This window comes from Buceros rhinoceros, unplaced genomic scaffold (assembly GCF_000710305.1).
Source record: "Buceros rhinoceros silvestris isolate BGI_N320 unplaced genomic scaffold, ASM71030v1 scaffold6146, whole genome shotgun sequence".
Classification (NCBI taxonomy): Eukaryota; Metazoa; Chordata; class Aves; order Bucerotiformes; family Bucerotidae; genus Buceros; species Buceros rhinoceros.
The window spans coordinates 1-17,295 of NW_010415721.1; the positions used below are offsets into that span (position 1 = coordinate 1).

The 17,295-nt window shown below is 36.9% G+C and overlaps 1 protein-coding gene across 1 annotated transcript; it reads left to right on the forward strand.

The window, feature by feature from the left end:
* Window positions 1–1,720: 1,720 nt before the first annotated feature.
* On the forward strand, window positions 1,721–14,048 carry TMEM144 (transmembrane protein 144). The gene is made up of 11 exons (XM_010137520.1): window positions 1,721–1,859; window positions 3,051–3,173; window positions 3,543–3,642; window positions 4,178–4,258; window positions 6,191–6,272; window positions 7,403–7,476; window positions 8,394–8,512; window positions 9,834–9,953; window positions 10,436–10,533; window positions 12,504–12,557; window positions 13,965–14,048. Exons 1-11 carry the CDS (start codon window positions 1,721–1,723, stop codon window positions 14,046–14,048), a joined length of 1,074 nt encoding a protein of 357 aa, XP_010135822.1.
* The last annotated feature ends 3,247 nt before the right edge of the window (window positions 14,049–17,295 follow it).

The following is a 17,295-nucleotide window of genomic DNA, read 5'->3' on the forward strand; positions in this document are numbered from 1 at the left end:
CGTCTGCGGGCCGCGTCCCGCTGCAGCGCGGCCCTGCCCTGCGGCAGCACGGCTGTGTTGGCCTCCGTAGAAGCACCATCCGCCTATGTGAAAAGCTCGTTTGTTCCTTGTGTGGTACCACTTCCTGAAAATACTGCCCGAAGAACGTCTTTTAAAGCTTTCGTCTTAGGGAGCGAAGAAACATTTCTTGGTCAGCTAGTCGGGGGTCGCAGTGTCACCTGAGGATGTCGCTCTGAGCCGCCTCGGGACTGAGAGGAGTCTCCTAAAATTAGTATGAAAGTATCCGCCCTTAATGGAAATAGCTGATAGGAGAAACATGCAAATAAACAGTCAAGATGGAATGCAACCTCTAAAAATACAAATTCAATTAGTGCAGTTTCTTTCAGGTCTTGACAGCTGCTTGGATGTGCCTTGAGGTGAAAGCTCTCAAAGCCAGGCTTGATTTCATGCAGTCTGCAGAAACCATAGCAATGTGTTGCTGTTGCTTTAAGTGAACATCATAATTTGTTGTGTCTCTGTGCAAAGGAAGAAAATGGTGGCATGTTTCTGAGGAAGATGAAAGTACAGAGCACAAACTTCAGTGAGGTGAAGCATTGAAATTACTAGGATAAGGGCAATGTGTGCCAGCAAAACTCCACTGTATTTTCTCTGTGGCTTGGGAACCCCAAAGTACCTTTCATAAGGGCTTCTTATGAACCAAACCTTCAATAACAGCAATAATTCAAGTTGTCTGTACTTGAGGTTCAGGTACAACCACTATCTTCTACTCTCTTAACAGCTTCAGCAACTGCTTCTGGTTTGGTACCTGTAAGCTCTGGAGCACGCATGCTGCAAGTCCCTCTGGAAATAACATAGGATTGTAAAGAGAAGAGGCTTTTAGTGAACTCTCTGACACTCTAGTATGCAAAGACTGTGCAAGCATGTGCCAGAAAAGTGTAGTCAATGCTGTGTGCCAGTTCATTATTTGCTCTTGACATTGGATCATACAATCATAGAATAATCTAGTTTGGAAGGGACCTCTGGAGGTCATCTAGTTCAACTCCCTCCTTAAAGCAATGCTATCATCGAAGTTAGAGCAGGTTGTTCCAGGCCTTGTCTGGCTAAGCTTTCTCTTAAAGGCTTTAAAATGGCATTGGAAGTTGAGTCTGAAATTTAACCAGATTTGGAGCTAAAAGCCCCGACTTTATAAAGTTACTGCATTTTAAGCAGTCTGAATGAAGCATACTTTTTCTTGGTTAGTTGGAAGCTGTGTTTCCATTTTTAGTGTCACGATTCTGGTTCTCTGATTGTTTAACAGTGCACAATATAGAGATTTCTGGAAGATAAAAAGCAAGCAGAAAAGTATATTGCCCTGCAGAACACAGGTTTTTTCTTAGGAGAAACAAAACTGAAATATTTTTAAAGTAGCATTTCTCTGTTCATGTTGTCTGTTTTCAGAGGTGCTTTTCTCTGAAGCTGATCATGAAACCATAGTTTTGGGTTTTTCTTCTGCATCAGTTCTCAGGTTACTTCATCCACATTTTACGGCAGTTGTTCATGAGATTTTGCAGTATACTTTGCAGTTCTTTCCACCTTTTGAGAGATTGATAAGTAGAGCCCTCTAAGTTTTGGATTTCTGAAATAGGTTGGTATTGTGTAATCCTCCACCTGTTTAATTCCACTCTCTGATTTCAGAATCTATCAGGACCTGCAGCAAAACTCCACAAAAAGAGGCACAAAGATGAGCATCGGGAAAGCTTCCAGTACCTTTAACATCAGCAATGGAACAGATCTAGCTATTGGCTTTACCTCTTCCACAGTAGCTATCCTTCTATTTGGGACAAACTTTGTGCCTGTTAAGAAATTTGATACTGGTGATGGTAAACTTTTATATATTCTTTTGTTGGGTTTGGAATTTTTGCTAATAGGAATAATATTTTACCAGCAAATATGAGGGTTTCTATAGCTAGAGTTATAAATATCATCATAGCCTTTATCCACAGAGCATGTTTTAATTTTTTTTTGCTACTGTTAGAGTATAAAGCAATAGTGTATTGGTTCAGGATGTGGCAAATCTTTAGAAGAGCCTTTTTATGTAGTGGTGAGTGCTTTTAACAGTGATGATGTGCATTTCGTGGGCATTTCACAATGAAAATTGAAATGTTCCTCTGCCCTTGTGGGGATTCTCAAATACATACAGTGTTATTTATACTGCATGTATGTTGGACTTTGCAGTATGGCCTTTCAGTTGTGGACCTAACATAAAAACAATCAAAAATAGAAATTTTAATACTTTTATCTGGTGACTTGGTAAGAGGAAACAATCTCTTGTATTTTCTACTTGGAATTTTATTGCTTTACTCTACTAGGTTCATGTTGTATTTGCAAGTTTATTTAAAGCATAGTCAGTTACCTAGATTAATAACTCTGCCATTATGTTACTGGAACAATAATGCCTGTATTACAGGCTGGATATAACCTCTCTTGCTTCTTTGTGCCAAATATGGTCCTAACAGGACAAGGCTAGATTTTAAAGCAAAAGTATTGGCTCAGGTGGCATAAAGTTAACTGATCTGCCTAGCTGACCCTTAGAGAATCTACAAAGGTAGAAGAGATCTGTCCAAGGTTTTTATCAACCTTAATGCCCTGGGTTAGTGGAAAAGCCTGAGCCCTGAGCTTTGAAGGAGTTCTGTCCTGTGCAGTCATCTGTTAGCTGCTACTAGGGTGATGGGAGAAGTTTGCAGTAACTGAATATCCTCTTTGTCAGAAGCCTGTTAAAATTTTCCAGTGTTTGGGAATCAGGTCTTGTGTAACCTGTGTCCGGCAAAGTGTCTTTTGCAGCTGTGTATAAAGAATGCATGGTAAGGAAAAGGTTGACGAATTATAATATCCCACTCTAAAATACATCTTTTGAATATATTGTAACATGGTTCTGTGACATTCACGAAGGAGGTGGCCACGTCTCAATTTTTTTCTGAACTGTTCTATCTAAAACATATTATTATTATTAAGAGATTCACACATGCAGCATTATTCAAGTTCTCTATTATGTGCATTTTATTTTTCAATAGGCATGTTCTTCCAATGGATTCTCTGTGCCTCCATATGGATAGTTTCTTTGGTGGTCAATTTAATACAGAATTGCCCCAGGTTTTGGCCTCTGGCAATGGTTGGAGGCTTTGTGTGGGCTACAGGTAAGGATGAAGAGATTCTGTTTTCTGAAGCACAAAGTAATCCTAACTCTTCATAAAAAAACAGTGATAAAAGCTTTTCCATAGATGAGGTAATAGTTATTTGGCTTTTTACAGTCTTGGTATTAATGGAGCAAATGTTATTTTATTATACTTATTATATAGTCGGCAAATCCACACCAAAATTAACTTTTTAAATGGTATTGAGGAAAAGGCAGTGTTTAATGTATTTATTTTTAAAAAATAATTCTTACCACCTTGTAGTTGCCGAAATTTCTTTGCCTTCTGAACAGTCACAGAATCTAAAGTAAAAAATATGCAAGATCACAGCCTAGTTTTAAACTGGTTTTAATTTTGTTTTTTGTATTTCAGGCAATGTTACTGTTGTCCCTATTGTTAAAACTATTGGTTTAGCTCTTGGTCTTTTGATATGGGCTTCTTTTAATTTGCTGACAGGATGGGCAAGTTCAAGGTGAGTATGTCTTCAGTCATACATAATTAATGTTGCCAATTCTTCATTAACTGAAGTGAAAACACTATCACCAATAGAGAGGCTTCATTATCTGTATAAGATCTTTTTCCCTTTCAGTGGAAAGTACTCAGGTTAATTATTTCACCTTTTTGTGTTTCCTCTGTCTCGGCAGGAAGAAGAATGCCCAGTGATGTTCATTAACATAATAGAGTGAATAACTAATGTATTTGTTAATGAAAAACTAGTACACTGTTTGTATTTTTTTATTCTACTGCATGGGCTGATAACATAGTTTATATTAACCTCACTTTTTAAATAACCAGATTAAAAAATATCAATGTAAGTTAAATTAGTTTAAATACTATTTTTGTAAAGTAAACATAACTTTTTGCAAGCAAACTGATGCATGGATTCAGTATTGCACAATATAAACTTAAGGAGAATTATTTACATGAATAAGGATTTCCAAGACTGGGTTATAATTTGACTATTTATGCAGTCAGTGCTAATAAGTGAAACTAATTAATTATTGCAGGTTTGGTTGGTTTGGAATCGACCCAGAAGAGGTTTCAAGACCAATCTTAAATTATATTGGAGCTGGACTTTCACTATTAAGGTAAAAATTTATTCTTATACTAAATTTCTGCAATGTAAAATATATATTTTAACAACCACAGAGACAGTTTAACTAGAGGACAAATGAATTGAAGTATTTTTTGCAGATTGATTTACTGCAGAATTCATGAGCTGTCTATACCTAGCTGGTCAGTTTTGTATTTCAAAATAGAAACATACATGATATCCAGTACAGAGGTGAAATGGTTATTCATAAACACGGAAGTATATTTTTGTGCTGGTAGGCATGTTCAAGGCAAAGAAGTGATGCACTCGTTGTCTAGCTAGATTATTCAAATGGTTCACTTTGCCCAGATTTTGTGAGAGAGAAAAAACTGACTAGAAGAATATCGGTAAGAAAAACTCTGTCAGATTTCCAATCCAATTTCACTCAGTCACTTAACTCTTGAATATGCTCCAAGACCCCTTCCCACATCCTTCAGGGTCCGTGAAAAGCCAGAGGCTTTGCATTTTCTCTTACCCTTAATGGCTCCCTGTCTTGTAACTGTCACACTTAACGCCAGAACAAAGGCTTCCTTTGGGATCTTCAGAAGGACTTCTAACCTTATTTTTTTGTTTATTATTTATATGAGTTCACATTTTGGTCCAAACACAGAGGAAAGAGGGTCTTTGTTACATAGCAGTGTTCTTGCTTTCCAGCTGGGTGGCCAGGAAGGTCTTTCTAGGAATAGAACGGTGAACATAAGTCCCAGGAGCAGTAGGCTTGCCATAAGGGTGATAAGCAGCAGATGCACCTAATACTTTTAGGAAAAAAAGAATGTTAAGCACATGGAGATGATGGAGCCATTCTTGATTGCTAGGAGAGAGCTGCTGCTTTAGATTCTTGGATTTTACTTTCACTCTTACTTCTTTCCTAAGAGTCTGAAGCTTTTTATCCATTAATGTTACATGTAGCACGTAATTTTGTGAGGTATTCACCAAGTAGTACTGCTGTTCCTGCCTGATGAATGCATTCAGCTCACTACCTGCTTCCTGCCTGTTTCTGAGGTGTCGTGGACATGGCGACCCTGATCAACAGGGAAAAAGACCATGACCAAAAATGTTTTCCTGGCAAGCTGCACAAAGCCTGTGTATGTTGCACGGCAGAGCTCAGAAGCATGTATTTCATTTTAGCTGCCTGTGTAGAACCTGTATGTGTTTGTCTAGTCCCTCAGAAGGAAGCTGATGCTTTTTTTTATATCTATCCTTATTCCTTCCGTAGGAGGTGAATCATTCATCATAAGAAGACATTCTGTTTACAGTTATGAGAAATATTCTAATGATTTAGGAATTCTCTTCCTAAATAAAAATAAAAAAACAGATTCTACCAGTCCTGATTACATGTATTTACCTGATTTCCTGGATCTGGGGGTACAAGCAGTAATGTTACCCTTCTTCATTTTGTTACTTAGTACACTGGAGCAGCACTGAGCAATGCCCCTTTTCCTTCCACAGACAGATAAGGTCCTGTAGGAGCACTGTTCCCTTACTCACATATTATAGAAGACTGAAAACTAACTTTTTTCCCTGAGCACAGAGCCAATTCTGTGCAGGTTTAAGGTTTTCCATAAAGACTGTTTCAGGCAGATGTTCCATTCTATGTGTGGTTTAGTACCAGAAGGCACTGTTAACTAAAGTAACTGTTGTTAACATGATTGTAGCTATATACTGTAAAAGGACACATTTCAACCCGTTTACATAGAAGAGAGATCTATAAAGTGATACGGAGACTAATTTATTTACTTACTTTCACTTAAGTTGTTTGTTAAGACTGTTGAAAGCAATTGCATTTTTTTAAGTACATTGAAATGACTCTAGGGCAATAATGAAAATAAAGTAATATGTCTCCAAATATAGCTTTTGTCTCTGGACTCTAAATGTTATGTCCTTATGGGCTGACGTGGTATTTATTTGTGCATTTTTCTCTTCTGAGTGCTGTCATATTTCTTTTTATAAAAACTGAAGTCCAGAGTTCTTCAGCTTCATTAGAAAGCACGCCTTTACTGAGAGAAAGTGTAAGTAATCTACAGTTGTTATTTTACAGCAGTGAAAGTACATATCCATTTAAAATAAATTGCTTAACGTCAGCCAGATTTACTAGTATTTATGGTAGACTACGTAAAACTACGTGCATATGCATTGATTGTATTTGATTTGTGTATCCTGTAATGTAAGCAACAGAATAAGTTTTCCCAAGTGTTTTTTCTCTTTCGTCAGCTTTAAATGGCTTTGAAGTTCTTTATCATTATGAGGTTATATAAAAGACAGAATGTGTTACTTTCCTATCTGAGAAGAGGAAGCAAGTTGTAACTTGTAACTGTAAAACTAAGAGGTGCCTACGTGAAAGGCAACCGTGTATAACTCTTATCCACCAGATTTTTGCTATGTTACAGAGCCAAGGAGACTGTCAAGAGTCGCTGACTCTCAGCATCAGCTGTGGCACAGGTTGGAGGCCATCAAGGGGTGCCAGATTGGCTGTTGCTTCTTCTGGAGCCCAAAGTGTTTAATAAAAGCTGGAGAACAATAGGCTCCTACTACAATTTTACCTTACTCTTATAGGTCAGTGCTCAGTTACTACTTGAACGGAGAGCCCTTCAGAGTTTTCCAGCTGTGCTCAGTGCTCACTAGAGGTTCTGGTCTACCAGACCAAATCACAGAAGACAATCTGATTGCAGAATTAGTGTAAAGGGATATTGCAATTTCTTTATGCTACAGACAGAGGTGTTAATTTCCCTATTTGTAAATAGTCCTAATATTCCACTGGTAACATCAGAGCTATCAACAAAAGGAAAAACCATGTCATAAATAAACTCTATAGCTTAAATCATTCGTCAGATTTAAGGAGGATAAGCTCTGAAAGTCAGATCTACCTGCATGCAGATTAAAAAAAATGCTAGTGGACCCAAAGTCCATATCCAAATTCCTGCTTGTAGGCTTTGAGGCAGGTAGATCCATTATTAGTTTGTTTTGTTTAAAAAACACAATTCTACTTTTTTCAGTGCATTTCTTTAAATTCCTTTTGTTTCTCCTTCTGTTTTTGTTTTCTTTTCTTGGAGCAAAACTGTTGTTTAATACAATGTTTGAGGATTTTTAAGAAAAATTAAATTAAACTAAACTTCCATGAAAACTCTTGGGTTTTTTGCAGTCTATTAATGTTTCTGAAGATACCTGTGATGACTCATGGGTAAACAGGCTTTCTCCAGCAAAAAAGGGACTCGTGTAAGTAATTAACAGTTCTTTTACTGGTACAGGCCAAGTAGCCAGAGAAAACAGATGAACACAGTGTAAGCAGAATTTCTCCTGTGTTTTTCCTGTGCTCCTAGTGCTTAGTCATACACTAATAAATAACAGTTTTTAAAGTACTACTATAGTGTTTATATCTGTATTTGAATAGCTACGCAACTGATTAGATTATTTCCTTCGCTCTGTTAAGTGTGCTTTACCTTACCAATTAAGTATTAGTTACTACTTCGAAAACAGCATTTCGTGAAGTAAATGGCAATAGCAACTTAAGTAATTACAAAGCTGTTTTTATCACCTGGTTAATAAGCACTCCAGCATGCAAGGAGCCTATGCTAATAACATGCTTCCAGGTGTGGTTTCCACATGAATACATCTGGAGAAGTCATGGCAGTATGGTAAGAAAACCGCAGAAGTGCTCCAAGGAGGCAGCAGCTAGCAAGGGGCAAGTATGGAGCCTGGAGTCAGGCAAGAACACAGCGATCTGAAGGCAGAGATGGGGACTAAAGAGGCAACGAAGCTGGGAATAAAGAATCTATAGACTGCAACAGTGAAGCTGTGGGTGGGAGCATTTTAATTTTAGTTTTGCTTGTTTTCCTCTAGCTCTGCTTTTAGGAAATCCTAGTTAGTTGATTTCTCTTGTCATTAACGTAGACTGCAGGCTCTTGGGCCAGGAATTGTCTGTGTTACTTGACCACAAAGTATAGGAAAACTAATTTACTATGTTGAACCATTTCAACATTAGAAAATAAAAATGCACTAAAATGTGTTATTTTCATAGCTGGCAGTTTTTATATGATATGCAGTCTTTAACTACAGTACTGGACTTGTCTTCTGTATTGTCCACTTCCCTATTTAACACTAGGCTATTTTCTCTGATTTTTGCTCTTTTAAAGAGGATGTAGCCTGGCTGTAGTAGCTGGAATACTCTACGGTTCCAGTTTTATACCAGTACTTTACATCAAGGACCATGGAAGAAGAAATGAAACTATATACACAGGAGCAAGTCAATTTGGTAAAGGATAACAGATCACTTCTGTTTTATTTCATCACTATATTGTGGTGTTCTGCTTTTGTAAATGCATAGAGTGAAATTCTTGATACTCCTGAAAATATACTGTGACAAGTTTGTCATAATGTGTCAATATATTGTCATAATTGTACTACTAGCATTCCCTTTTTCTCAGAGGGAAAAGAACATTAAAAGAACAGTGAGAAACAGCCCAGAGGACAGCACGCTTAACTTACATCTATGTTTCAGAAGGCATTAACTACCCTCAAAATACAAAGTTCTTATGCCTGAAGCATGAGGTAAACAAGGGTAAAGCTGTACCAACTGCCAAATTAGTATGTCTGTGATGGAAGAGGAGCAGGTTGATCATAACTGATGAGCATAAGAAATATATAACAACATAAGTAATTAAAACCTTGTAGGTTTTTTAATGGAAACCTTTTAACATAAGCCTGATTGCCAATTTCAAACCACATTTCCACAGAAAAATTTTCCTTGAGATTTAGTGTATAGTCGATCCAGTAATACCAGCAGCAGTGTAAGAGCAGCGTATTGCTGAGACTGCATTATGTTGCCGTTAAGAAATTGTTGTCACATACAATTTATCTTCAATATTGCGACTTACATATTCTCCAGCTAGACAAAGCAGATGTTATCCTGACTGTAGCTGTCTTTCCTGTTGAGAATTTACAGTTCCAAGGAGATAGAGATCACCTTGCTCCATGCTTCTGTTTTACCATGTCAGAAATACTCTCTTTTACACATACAAAGTCCATAAATTATTATTATTGTTAATGATTATGGTGATAAAAATTGTGATATATTCTTCAAGATAAAAAAAGGTCAACACTGCTGTGTTTTTCTTCCTGGTAGGTGTAATTGCCTTGCCCTTAAACGTACAGAAAGTATACAAGTGTATATACAGGAATATAAATGTAGATGGTCAGAAGAGGATGTAATTATTGTAAAATCCCCATCCTAGTTTTGTTGTCTCGCCTGAGGATTTTCTTAAGTTTTTAATAAATTAATTCAGTCATTTGACTAATAGAGTTCTGAAAATTACAACTTGCAGAAATGCATAGAAGTCTGTAATAAATGCTAAGGTGAACACAGCAGTCAATTCATGTTTAATATATGTGGGATTGACCAAATCCATTCACAGTCAGACTGGCAGCTGTGTTCATCACAATTATAGTTGAATTTGAGTTCTTAGCAGTAGCATCTTATGTGTTTTTTGTCTATGTAAATGTCAATAGTAAAATAAATTTAGTTAAAATTATAAATGATGTTTTAGACTAACACAATTTTGTATTTTCTCTTTCAGATTTAGATTATGTTTTTGCACACTTCAGTGGAATATTTCTTACAAGTACCATCTACTTTTTGATCTACTGTGCAGTCAAGAAAAATAAACCTAGTGTTTATCCCCAAGCCATACTGCCAGGTATGACTGTTTTTTAAATTAGCAATTAATTTCAGTTACATCCTCTGATCATTTTGCAGTGCTTAGTTAAAGCTATATGTTGGAACTGTAGTCCACCTTTCAAGTGTCTTCATTGTCTCTTTTGCAAGATCACTCCTATTAGGTTCATTAATTAAAGTTAGGAAACAATGATAAAGTTTGTTCTAATCTGAAACTAAAAAGAAATGACATTACATACAGCAGATTTCCAAAAACTGACTCTGCCAGAGTAGAGAACACATTGTCCAGAAAACTGTGAACTTTAATTCATTTGCTACTTCAGTTGGAGTAGCTGATGTTATCCCTTGAGCTTTGGTTTAGATTATCAGAGCCAGCTTGTTAAAGTAGTTAACATACTAAAATACATTCATACAATTTCTGTATTGTGCTGTAATTATAAATGTTCCACAGATTGTTGTCTCTACCTTGCCGTTCATGTTTTTGATTGGGTTTTATTTTTCTAGGCTTCGTTTCTGGTGTGCTTTGGGCAGTAGCCAATTGCTGCTGGTTTATAGCCAATCACTATCTCAGTGCTGTGGTCAGCTTTCCAATAATTACTGCAGTAAGTATGTAAAAAAAATAAAGTTTGTGACTGGAGTTAAAAATGAAGGGTTTTCTTCCCTCCTTTTGTGGAATTGAATCAAATTGAAATTATGATGTGCTTAGAGCATTTTAATCAACACTATACATTGCCTCTTCTGCTTGTCTGTGATAGCCTTTGGTTTTTTAGGAATATACATGACTCTGAAAAGCACCATCTTGGTCAATGCCAAGCATAAAAACAACAGAAGAATTGAAAGCGTGACTCTTTAGGTTATGTAAAATCCAAAGATCTTTAACCAGAACTATATTATATCAGTATTTAATAGTAAACTGAAGTGATTAAAATAAGAAACGTTTTATACTTTCATCCCAGTAAGTACATTTTGTTCTGGATGTTTTCATTTGTGATTTTTTTTGCTCTAGCAGTCATTTTGCTTAGTTAAGTCAAGTATTTTTTTCTTTTTATTGTTCTTGAACAAATGGAACAGATTATGTATTGCTGAAAATTACATTCTTATGCAAATGAGGGAAAAAGAGGTTGGCCCCTTTTGTCTCATTTAATCCCATTTATGATACTGTACCTTCAAAGGACTGTTAATTTCCAGAAGCTAAATAAATTCAATCACTAGATGATAATTCAAAGGTGGGTAACTTCTGGCAAATGAGAGTTCATAAATATATAAAAAAAAGTTTTGCTAAACAGCTGTCTTTGGAAGCAAACTAATGAAACAATGTAAATAGGGATTAAGTGTTCCCCGAAGATGCAGTAAGTCAGAGTGAACTCTATTCACTGAAAAAAGAGGCTTGGGATGATTCTAATTACAAATTGAAGGATTAATGGAAAGCAGCTTTAGTAACTTACTTATCAGTATGCCTGAAAGGCAAGGATATAAAATCACAGAATCAAAAAAATTAAGCACTGACAAGAAACTGTCTATCTGGACCACAGGTTCAGAACTGCTGCCTTACTTTATCCTAGAGAGAATTTCAGACAGCTTTTCATCATATCCATTTAACAGTTTGTTTCACTATTAAAATCCATTCCTCTCACGGCATACATTATCTTGAAAGTGAAATAGCACCTTAGCTATTAGTCATGTAATAGTTGGTGATTTCACTAGGAAACAGCACCCACAAATACATTCGGCATGAGAGACTGCTTCCTGCTGGCCTAAATCTATGTCATATCAGCTGTACTGAAGATGGAGAGAGGAAAATCACTGTCTAAACATCTGTCAGGGATTGCTCTCAGAAACGCTATGGGAAGCATTAAGAGAGCCAGTTTTCACTTCATACTCAGATAATATTTTCATATCATTCATGAAAATTCAGATCATTGCTCCCACAGCAGAAAAACTGTATTATCGGGAGTGCCTAGAAATTATCATGTATCACTGTTTGCTGCTAGCTAGGAAATCTGTTACCACATCGTCACAGATAATCAGCAGGTTTTGTGACCTGTCTATCTGGCTGGCTTTGTGTGTTGTCCAGATGCTTGCTATACAGGAAATACATTTGTGTTGCAGTCTCTTGATAGCATACTGTGCGGTAAAATCAAACTCTGTCCAGCGAGTTAGTCATGCTAGTAAAGGAAATATTAGGAAAATCCACAGTAGCTGCCAATAAACCTGAATAATCCTCTGAAATGTGGTAACATTGTGGACTGTAGTTTGTACTAAAGTAAGACCTAGTATTTGAAGCCTACTAAAAGAACATGTAACAGCCAGTGCAGACTTCAAGATGTAATTTAGAAATTTTTCTTTGAAAAACAGTCTCTTACCTCTTCAGCGCTCCTTGACGATTTTATTGTGTGTGTCTTTGTAAAGATTTCAGTAATGTTTCTGCTTTTGCCATGAGTGCTGTAATTATATGGAATGGAAAAGCCTACGTCTGTTATCAAGACAAAATCAAGCCACCCTGAGAACAGTAATGAGAAGGCAGCATGTTTTAATGAAATGCTGTAATGTACAAATTAATCTTATTCTTTAGGGTCCTGGCCTTGTTGCTGCAATGTGGGGAGTCCTTGTATTTAAAGAAATCAAGGTAATCTTATTAGGCCTCTTACCTAGTTTCTCTTGTTTGTCCCTAGCTCTAGGAATAGCATGGCTTGGTATACAATCATATCTTTTAGATTTCTCTTCTTTACAAATACTGAACTATGGAGCTGAAAGCTGTATCATACAATACTGTTTTCCAAGAAATCACAGAATGGTTTGGACCAGTGGAAGGGACCCTAAAAATCGAGTTCCAACACGCCTGCCATGGGCAAGTCCACTTTCCACTTGACCTTGAACACTTCAAGGGAGGGTCATCCACAAACTCTTGGGCAGTCTGTTCAAGTGCCTTACCCCCCTCACAAGGAAGAACTTTTATCCTTCCATGTAATCTAAACCTGTCCTCTTTTCGTTTAAAGCCGTTCCTCCTTGTCCTATCACTACATGACCTTGTGAAAAGACCCTCTCTAGCTTTCTTGTAGGCCCCCGTTAAGGGCCTTTAAATGAAGAACTGTGAAGAATTTTTAGAGGAATGAAGATTTGAATTCCTTAACTGTATGAGCAGCAGTGGGAGTAAATGAAGACTGTAGCAGGGCCATGAGGCAGGATGCCAAGCACAGCCTGAAAACAGTCTTTATCTGAGCCAGTTTTTCAGGGGTTAGGGGAAGAGCAGTTGTTCTAATAATTGCATAGACAGGTAGATTGGACTTGTAGGGTCAGGTACATCAGAGGACCAAAGAATGAGATGGAGGTTAGTTGGCCTTGCCAATTACGTGTAATATGGAGATCCTAAACTGATATGGCAGTGATTGCCTAGAACAGGCTAAATTACTGGGTGTTAACATATATGGCAGAAATTACTTTTCTAGTGGAATGTGAAGCATTAAACACTAACAGTGTAATCCTCGGGTTCTGTTAACTAATTTTTCCAGGATTTGTAGGTACCTGATTTGCCATTAGAGATCATCTTTCCCAGTATTTTTGGTGACTCTGTAAAATGCGTTAGACATCCTTTGGTCAGGAACTAGAAGTTCTCTCTCTCTCTCTCACCACAGATTAATGTTGCACTATACTAGAAGACTATCATGTTCATTATCCAAATCTTTCATCCTTTTCATACATTTGGAGTAGTCTCTGCATAAGTGCTTACTGCTTTAAAATAATCTGAAAATAGACAAAAGCCTTTAAAAATACTTTTTAAAAATTGATTAATTAATTTTGGGTATATTTCACTAAGTGTATAGCATCATGGATTATTTGTATTAAACTGTTTTGAACAGCAAGTTTGTTACAAACATAATATGAAATAAAATGGTATAAAATTTACCATCTCATGTAATGGATTTATTACTTTTGACATAAAATGAAGCCTTAGTTCTGTATTATACTTTTTTTTTGAGGGCTATCTATCTTGACAACATGATACTTTTCTTTTTGTCTCCCTTTGCCTATCCAGGGACTGAAAAACTATGTGTTGCTCTCAGTAGCGTTTTGCATCGTTTTGGCTGGATCACTCTCTACGGCTTTTTCGAAAGTCTGAAAGGATTTCTGGAGCAGTAGATGGCGCTGCTGTTTAATATAATGAGAAAGATAATACTGGTATATGACAAAACACAGTCATTTTCAAAATGTGTGTCCAACACTTGCCCTAACTTGCTTCAGGCAAGTGGAAAGAAAACCTGTGCTGAATGTTTCCATTTGGCATGAAAGAAAATCTGGAAATACTTGTTTCTGCTTTTATTGCAACAGTAAGAACATCAAAGGATTTATTAATAAAGCTAAATGATTTTATAGTGCTAATTTTTTTTTTTCTGGTTCAGTTGCTAAACCTCGTGTCATCATAAATTGTAGTTCACTGTTGTGATGGTGGATAAAGGGATTTTAATTCTTAGTCTGTAATACCGTATGTATTTGCAAGCTGATTTGTTTTATTTTCATGTTCTTACTAACTTGAATATGAAATATATCTTGGAATATTCTTTATGGAACTGATTCACATGAAGATGTGAAGTATTTTTTTATTTAGAAGTATTATTCTTTAAAGTCATCAGTTTACATAAAAATGCTGTCTTCCAATCAGTGAGGAATTTTGAAGGAAATATAGGGAAAAAAAAGTGGTGTAAAATAAATCGTTTGTGTTTGCTGCTAAACAGTTTATTTGCAAGAACTTTATGTAGAAATCAGGACCAGGATACAAATAGTTGGGGAAGTTTGGAATTTTCTGTTTCAGTTGAAAATAAACATTACATTTCTTTGTTGCAATATGAGCTAAGTATGTGGTTCAAATTTTGTTTCCAAATAACTTTGGGCATTTTTCTGAACACTTTTCTATGTAGCACATTCAAATTTTAAAATTATGTGTGGCAGTATTTATTACATTGAAGCATCATTCTAAAACTACCCAATTATTGTTATACCCGATTATTGTTCTATCCAAAGCAAGGTCATCTATATATAAACTGCTTCTGACAGTTTCCATCTAACTTGGTTCTTTAAAAAAAATAAATAAGTAATTTTCACAACTTTTTTCAGCAAACTAACTGCCCTGCCAGAAAGCCTAATATCCAAAGGAAATTCCCAATCATGAATGTTGCGTGGCCTCCACTGTTTATTTCCTTGCGTAGGGCAGCTAACCTTCATATGTGCAAAGATTGTCTGAACCTCCCCTTAGTCTTTTCTTCAGTGTGTTAGACAATCCCAGCTCCTGCAGTCTTCCCTTGTTCATAATGTAATAATAATTTTTCTTGCTCTTCCCTAAGTGGACTAGGTCTGTCTAGAAAAACTAGACATGACAGTCAGACTGCAGTTGTACAAAAACCCAGAAGAGGAGCAGTAAGATTTTTTTTTTCCATCCAATTTGCAGGCCATGTTCATGGTTACACATCATAGCGTGACACTTTTTGCCACCACAGCTTGATGTTGTTAACATGTTCGGATTGCAGTCTTAATTTCTCCTTTCTTCCTTCCACTCTTCTTTGTCTGCTGTTTATCAGATGTGATCTTGGAACTGTTACTTAGCTCACTTTTTCCCATCCTGTATTGTTTATTCCTACCCAGTGTCAGAACTGGGTGTCTGACAGGTTTTGGCCCCCTTAAGGCATTTCTCTAATCTTGCTCTGTACATTAACCCTTTCATCCAACAAATTGGCAGCATTTTCCAGCCAGATACCATCTGCAAATTTAATAAACTCTCTAATTACTGTAAATAATTTATGAAAATGCTGCATGATACTGGCCTTTACTTACTTTGTGGAACCTAATGTAGTACTTATTTTCACTCTGATGGGGAAGGATTGATTACTCCTCTGAGTACGATTCCCTCTCTCATACAGTGGTTTTATTTAGGCTGCATTCTCCCAGCTTTTATGCAACATCTGATACAATTGTTCAAGTCAAGGTACACGATATGTATCGCTCTCATACCTGACATTGGAAAGAAAGCGTCAGGCCTGAGAGACCTGTTGTGTAATATGGGTCTTACATGCTCCCTAAAAGGTCTCTCAGGCCCCAGCGATTACCCTAGAGCACCTTCAAGGGAGCAAGCCCAGTCTCTGGGACCTAATTTATCCCTAACCTTGGCCAGCTGTTTCCCATCCTATACTATGGCGAAGTGCTGTGGCCTTGTCTACTGCTGCAGTACCCTGAAGCTCTGTTTCATTTAATGCTGTGAGTATCATGGGTGAATGCGTCGGGTTTTTCAGATTTTTAGTCCATACCTTATAGTGACAGGACAAGCTGGCTGCTAGTGCTGTAGTGGAAATGTTATGACAGGTTATAGCAACTCTGGTTTTACTTGCCTCAGTTCAGATTCTGTTTTGCTTGAAGCATTTGTTATTTGTTGTAGTTTAAGATAAATCCGAAAACAGACAATGAGACTGAATCTGCTACATCCATCTCTTATTAAAGAGCTGGTTCTCTCTCATGTGGGTTATGCAGAAAAATGGAGCTGGCTTATACCTTGGCAGCTGAGATGCTTTTAGGTTTTAGATTTAGACTGTTACCATATGCCTCAGTTTTCTGTAACTGAAGAGCCTTTCCTAATGTTACCTCAAGCTTCCTCCACTGTCTCTCTTGAGGGATGTTCTTAAGTTAATGACTGGTATGAGCCAGCATCAATCTACTAGATAGGATTACAGGGAACAATTGAATATTCCAGGGCAGGAGCACCTTTGTGTTTCCTGATTTCCACACAAGCTCGTTGTCTTCCTGAAACAAACCAAAACCCTGAACTCCTTAGTGTAGCAATTGCTGTGTCAATGTATGTAGTTCGATGCAGTTCTGCAGTCTATATTGTAAAGCTGTCAGGTGTGCAAACTTAATTGCTGACTGCTAGGGCATTAATTAAAATTCTCGTGTGTGAAGGCTCAAGTATGATCTTTCTTTGATATACTAGCAGCTATCCTGTTGGATTATTGGATTTGTCTTGCCAACAAAAAAAAAAAACCTCTCACAGCTCTTTTCTGTGAAAAATCCCCCGAGGTAATTCATCAGGATTTATGGTTTAAGATGTATTTATTCCAAAATATTTTCATATGATGTTCGTTTGGAATATATTGAATAATTATTCCACTCTTGAGTTTGAATTAACACTGTTACATCTTGAGTGTTAAATGCTGGATTAACAGATATCTGTTTATAGAGCTGTTCATACAAAAGAGTCTGGCAGCAACTGAGTTTAGTAAAAGAAAATTCTACAGCTGATATAAACTATCATGGCTTTGTTTATATCAGCATGTTTTTATATGAATCTAAGAACCGACTGAGAATATTTTCTGGGGGGGGGGGGG

Coding starts and splice junctions, on each gene's coding strand:
- TMEM144 (XM_010137520.1), top strand. CDS start 1,721: ATGAGCATCGGGAAAGCTTCCAGTACCTTTAACATCAGCAATGGAACA. Junction 6,273..7,402: donor CGCCTTTACTGAGAGAAAGT/GTAAGTAATCTA, acceptor GGTTTTTTGCAG/TCTATTAATGTTTCTGAAGA. Junction 10,534..12,503: donor GCTTTCCAATAATTACTGCA/GTAAGTATGTAA, acceptor CTTATTCTTTAG/GGTCCTGGCCTTGTTGCTGC.